Raw genomic sequence first — 6,568 nt, 5'->3', positions numbered from 1 at the left:
AGCTGTAGAGGGCAGTGTCACTGGCCCTCATATGTGGGATCCAAACCGGGGCCCTCTGGCGTCTCAAGCCAGCTCTTAACCAATGCGCCACTCGGCCGGCCCTGGAGATATCATTTTGACTAGTCTCTGTTGCTTGATCTTGGCTCCTTGTGGGGCTAAGAGAGAGACATGAGCACAGCAGCAACGCCGGAGAGAACCTGGTGACACAGCACTCAAGAACCCCTTCTGCAACACGCACAGCCACCATCTACACAAAATCAGCCACAAATCACGTGATCTCATTGTCAGCCTTATTAACCTTTGGTTAAAAAATAAGACTATAAACGATATTTAAAGGCACAGACAGCAGCACCGTATCTATTTTTAAAATACATCTAGCCCCTACTCCAGAGTGCTACGTAACTTAAGAGATCTCTACTAGCCCATGCCAAACAACTGATTAATAAGAACCGAAGGACCAGAGATAAAATTGAGAACATTTGTGAAGATACTCAGTCAAGAACTCAGCCAGTGAAAAGGAATCCCAGACTGACACTCCATCTGGATTTTACAGAGGAAAATGTCTTTTTGTGTCTTCAGAAGTAAGTAGAAGCAAAGACTGAGATTACGCTTCCCTTCCGGTCGTTGACAGTAACCCCAACCTGCAAATCTAGCTGTGACCCACCTTGCACGATGAGGTGGACCCTCGAGGTCTTGGGGTGGTTGTCGGTCTGCACAGAGCAGGTGTAGGGGCCCTCGTCATACACATCCACGTTCTGAATCATGATGCTATACTGGGTTGGGCTGTTGACCAGGATGATTACACGAGGGTCTATGGACCACTTGTCGTTCCCAGCGTAGAGGATGGTGCTGCGGTTTAGCCAGGCTACCCGCGTGACTCGGTCATCTATGGTACACCTGTGGGATGTGGTGGGGAAGGAAGGAACGGGGAGTGGGGAGGACAGGGAAGGAGAAGGGGAGGATTGAGGAAGGGAAAAAGGTAAGAAGAAGAGGAGGGATGGGAGGGAGAGAGTGTTGAGAGATTATATGATAAATATAGTGGCTATATTTCAAGGAATAAATGACACACCCTAACCCAGTGCTAAAAGAAAACAATTAATTATTGATGATACTTCCAAAATATTCGGTAACAGTGGCCTGAATCATCGTGAAGAACCGATGATACAAAATCATTTTTATTTGATTTAGGAACGTATTATGAGAATATCTTTGTGTGTATTTGCTTTCCATTTTATTGTTCCCCTAGGCTTCTATGAAAATTAGTTTATGTTTCTTGAGCACATTTAGTACCTTGTGGGGGAAGTGGCCCAGGGGCGTAGGGGAGAGAATGTGGATCAGTATTTCAAATAGGTCACAGATAATCCATAAAGCAAATATATAACCTGTTGTTAGTAAAACATGGAACACATTTACCTGCAAACCTCCCGGATATTGATAACCTCCTTGTACCCCTGAGCTGCCCAGTACCTGCAAACTACAATTTATAACATGGATTGGTAAAATTCACCTTAGAAAGCCAACGATTATGGAGGAAGCCATGGTTACCTCTTAAGATTTCAGATGGGGGAAGAAGAAAGTGGTCAGGTAGATTTCCCCTGCTCTCATACACTCCTCTCCCTACCCTCTGAGAGAAAACAAGACCAGTGTCGCCTAGGTTATCATCTAGATGAAGAGCTGACCTCTACTGTACCTCTCACCTACTCTTCTCAACAACCGGAGGCAAATGGAATTTGCTTTTGGTGTGTATGACCGGCAAGCTACCAGGTTTAATGTAGAAATAAATATGCCTGTTGGTCAGGAAGAAAAGTTGCCTATGTGCCCCCAGAAACACAGAACTTGTAAACAGAAAATTAAGAAAAGGGACTCCTTTACAAATATAGGTTTGCAATGAAGGGCATGGTTAAAGGGTTATAGTTGTGCCCACCTACTGCCCAATGCTCTAGTAAACTACAGCCCTGCTGCTTTCCTCAGATGTCCTAGCAGAGAAGGTAGAGGTGTGCCTCCTGGGGACAAGAAATGTGAACCCAGTGCCTCCAGGTGAGGAGACAGTGAAAAAAATACTGCCATCCCTCACCATATCTGATCCCATTTCGACCGACAGCAGAGATCCTTCTGACAGGGCTCAGGAGATGGGCAGAATGCCAAAGACACTGGCAGTGGAGGAGAGAGCACACACATTTGGGACATGCTGTTTTCCCTTTGGCAAAGTGACCAGCCTGACACACCCAGAAGGGTCAGGGGGACAGAATGATACTGGAACACCAAGAGGACACCTTTAGTTGAAAGGGGAAAGCGCACAGTCTAGTGAGGTACTCTCTCTTGTTGGTAGGAGGAATAAAAATAATACTAACTTCTAATTACTGAGGTTTTCTCATGTACAGCACCTATTATTCAGCAGGTACCTGCAGCCATGAGGTAGAGGTGGGGTGGTAACTAGGCACATTCAAATTATAGCAGGAAGAGATTCTTCTCTTTTAAATTGTCTCTATTTGCTTTTTTTCAAACTACAAAAGTAAAATAAACATGTGAAGAAATATAATACAAAGATGCATAAAGGCCAAGCTAATCATTGCATCCCCACCCATCTCCTAGTTCCCTGAGGTCATTATTTCAGTAACAGCCTGTTATTATACTTCTCTTCCACACCTTATCTTCACATACATACGAGTATATTCACATGTACAAAGGCTGTGTTGATTTGCTTTTACCTGAAATAGAACCATAGTCTAATATTCCTATGAAGCTTTTCTTTTCATTTAACCATGGGCATTCCTGCCCACCAGTAGTTACAGATCTAATATTTTAATCGTTTCTTGGTAAGTCAAACATCAGTGACATGAGTTTGGGGGGCGCAGGTGCACTCACCATAAGACACTGATAATTCAGGTATCATTGAATGACTCCCACCTTAAAAGGTGTGTCACTGATATAAAGAAAAATTGAATTCATGCTGTTTTCTTCATATCCTGGGACCCTAACTTCACTTTCCAGAATGTTTTTCCTTCTTTAGAAATTTCCATTTCACTTATAAAGACTAATTCCCCAATGGACCTTCCCAGCTTTTAACTTTCAAAAATATTTCTTATGAAAAAAATATGATAAACTCATTCACTCACTCTCAGTTGTAAATGAATAAGAGATAATATGCAAGCTTTTCTAATGATGACTGTATTTTCATAAAGACCAAATCCCTGTTTGAATAACTCTTAACNGCATATACTGCAGGGTGGTAAGGAAAGTGAAAGTTATTCCAAGGGCCTCACTCCTAACCCAAGGAGGCATCATTAGCTGGTAAAACAGTTTTTCAGAGGCAGTGGTAAGGGTGAATTTTAGGGTAGATGAAGGACAAGCACATATTTTAGCAAAGAGTTTCTCCACAGAAATGGGCAAGTCGTGGGGTGGATAGCCAGCTCATATTTGGAATCACCATGTGGCTTTGGGGTGCCTCCCTTTTTTCCACTTTCTTCTTTTGTGACTGTCTTAAAAGGTAGTGCTACAGCATAAGGCAAAGCCATTTCAGAAGCAATGAACCCTTGGGTAAAGAAGAAAAGTGTCTCTTAAAGTAAGAACGATAAAAGTCTCTTTTCCCACTATCCAGCCCCATATCCCTAGCCCCCTCTGGTCCTCGCCAATGGTGCAGAATTCCATGCAGAGTTGTAAAAGTCCATGAGGGCATTTGCTTTCACACCTGCCTACCTGTCCTAGACAGCTGCTTCAGAACCTGCCCTGTGGCTAGTCAGGGGTGCCTTGAAAACCAGAACAATTCACGTTATTTATTTGTCACCCAGCTCTCACTCTGCCACCTCTTCCTCCACATCCTACACAGCTCTAAAATCCAGCCTCCTGATTTGTCCATTATAGTTGGCAAAGAAGTGAGCGAGATGAAATTAGAATGTTTCCCAAGCATACACCATTTTAATTCCATTCAATAGATTATCCTGACATATTTACTCATGCCTATGTCTGTCTCAGTATCATCCATGGAAAAGTATAAATTAAAATTTTAAATTAAAAGCAGAGAGTCTGGGGAGCTTGATATCTTTTTGAAGAATTGAGCAAGTCAGCCACAGGCTCCCAGCAAGAGTATCGTGGGAGCAAAGATTCTGGCAGGGCAGAAATTACAGCCTACGGATTTCCCTGCAAATACCTTCCCACATATAATGTAAGGAATCATGGAATCCNATAGAGTAGCAACGAAAATAATTTTATGGTTGGGGGTCACCACAACATGAGGAACTGTATTAAGGAGTCGCGGCATTAGGAAGGTTGAGAACCACTGAGCTAGACAAACTCCACATGGATGACCAGACCCCAGTTTTATCTGCTGTTAAACCTGGGCCTCATTAGTGAGCATGGAGGGCAAATAGAAAGGAGTAACTGGACAGAAAACATCTCTCAAATGGGGCAGAGCTGGATCATTGAGTCTGTACAGTCCAAAAGCCTGACGAATGATAAAAAAACTTGGTAGAATGAGGATGGTGGTTGAGGACAGTTATTTTCCTCATAATGTTTCTGTGTTTCAGAAGGAAGTGTAGTGTCAATACTTCTTGCTTTCTTCCATCACAATAGGACTCTTTCACTGTCCTCTGACCAGCAGTAAGAAGAGCTTAGGGGAGGACTTAAAAAACATGTTTAAATATTCTTTCAAACCTGGCTCCTTCCTTGCTATTTATGGCTGTGTCTTGGATTCTCACTAACAAGATGCACATGAAGGAGGTTTTTTGATGTTAAATAAGGGAGATCCAAGAAGAAAGTTGAGAAACATTAGCGTCAACTTTCTGATTTCTTGAAAACTTCTTCAGGCGTTTAAAATTTTTACATTCCAAGCTACTGGCCCTTGATAAGAGAAGTCATTACTACTCTATCACAGGTAATATCTACAATTATATACAGTACTTATTCTATACCTGGCACAGCTTAATAACTTCCCATATATTATATCTCTCGATCCTCATATCTCCCCCTTGAGATATGCTCTAGCTAGTAATATCCACATTTTACAGATGAGAAAACTGAAACACAGAAAGCTTCAGGACTCCTAAAGTCCACAGCTGGTACTCTCAGAGTAGGGTATTCAAACTTAAGCAACCTAGCTATAGAGTTTCTGTACTTGAGAGCTGTGGTATGCTCCTTGAAAAGAAAGTACTGTGGCTTGAGAATCCAGGTAACAAGGCGAGCCAAAGTTCGTTGGCCTTATCCAATCAGTTTTCCTCACATGTCTGGTACTAATTTTCTCATAAGAGATAAAATAATTTAGCAGAACAGAAAAGATATTTGAAAGTAATTTTGTACATCCTTAAAAAACAGTGCTAGCTATCTTTGAGAAGAGGTGAAAATAAGAATCAGAAAGAACAAAGAGGTGTCCAAAAGACACTGGAAAAAAGGAACCCTGCAGGAAAAGTGTCATTTCCAATGCCACTGATCATGGAACATGTGGATAAGATGCAGGCTTATTTTGTTTCAGAGGAGGAGGTACAGGTAGGGGAAACCCATGCCTTTAAACAGTGGTTCTCAAACTTTAGTATGCATCAGAATCACCGAGAGAGCTTTTTAAAACACAGATTGTTGGGTCCAACTCCCAGGAGCTTCTGGTCCAGTGGGTTGGAGGTGGTCTGAAAATTTGCATTTCTAACAAATTTTCAGGTGAGGTTGGTGCTGCTGGTCTAGGGTTCCCTATTTGAAAACCACTGCCTTAAAGAAACCAGACAAGAAATAGGTTGGAATTTAATCAAAATAATAAAATCTTCCTGAAAAGTGACATTGGCCAGTTGTAATTGTTTTGTTTGTATTTGTTATCTTTGTCTCTATTTTTATATTTTGCCTCTGCAGATATATAATTAAAAAGTGCTATGATTGACCACAGACATTTAATGAGTGTCTAATGTGTACTAGAGAACTTTCCAGGAACAAAGAATGCTAGGAAAGGGGCAGGAAATGTCATGCCCCTTGAAGCTCTGTCCAGTGAGACAGTGAAAGCATACAAGTAAAGAAATATATTAGTGTCAGTGACTTAGTGGCAAAAAATAAAGCAGAGTAAGGAATGGAGAGTGCCATGGGGACTGGGATCATATCTGAGACCAAGTGGTCAGAAAATGACCCATTGTGGCCTGCATGCTAGATGAAGTTTTTTCACAATCTTAAATCTGAATGCAATATGATGTTCATCTGAAAAGCATGTCTAACTCAAAAATGAAAGTCACACCTCACTTACATTCATAGATAGCTGTAGGAATATGTAGATAATCTGGGTAGTTGGAGAACAAGTCTCTTAAACCAGCCCCATAAAGAGGGTCTGTTCTATAAGGATAACATCATAGGTGTTAGTGTTCAAATGACTGACAACTGGCATTTTGAGACGCTGAAGTTAACTAGGAAATGCCTTTAGATTTTCACCCTTGTTATTGGGATAATACGTAAAATTTATTGCATGCTTCTCTGTCTCAATGAGAAGACATTAGCAAATAAAGTTTAATCTTTAATACAGACTATCATTCTAAACCTCCACTCCCTTTGTAACCTAATGTTAATATCAAAGATGCTACACTTCATAGAATTTACAGCACTGGTT

The 6,568-nt window shown here is 41.4% G+C and overlaps 1 protein-coding gene across 1 annotated transcript in view; it reads right to left on the bottom strand.

Annotated features, from left to right (window-relative positions):
- Positions 1 to 78: 78 nt before the first annotated feature.
- The window catches only part of LOC109375033 (opioid-binding protein/cell adhesion molecule-like), a 328,363-nt gene continuing 321,873 nt past the window's right edge, over positions 79 to 6,568 (bottom strand). The window contains exons 2-3 of the mRNA XM_019630116.1: positions 665 to 897; positions 79 to 247 (exon numbers count right to left, since the gene is read on the bottom strand). Of these exons, the coding sequence (XP_019485661.1) occupies positions 213 to 247; positions 665 to 897 (268 nt within the window). The 3' untranslated portion in view covers positions 79 to 212. The remainder of the gene's footprint in view (positions 248 to 664; positions 898 to 6,568) is intronic.

Source organism: Hipposideros armiger, unplaced genomic scaffold, assembly GCF_001890085.2.
Source record: "Hipposideros armiger isolate ML-2016 unplaced genomic scaffold, ASM189008v1 scaffold_894, whole genome shotgun sequence".
In the NCBI taxonomy this organism is placed as follows: Eukaryota; Metazoa; Chordata; class Mammalia; order Chiroptera; family Hipposideridae; genus Hipposideros; species Hipposideros armiger.
This window is presented reverse-complemented; position numbering and strand designations above follow the sequence as displayed.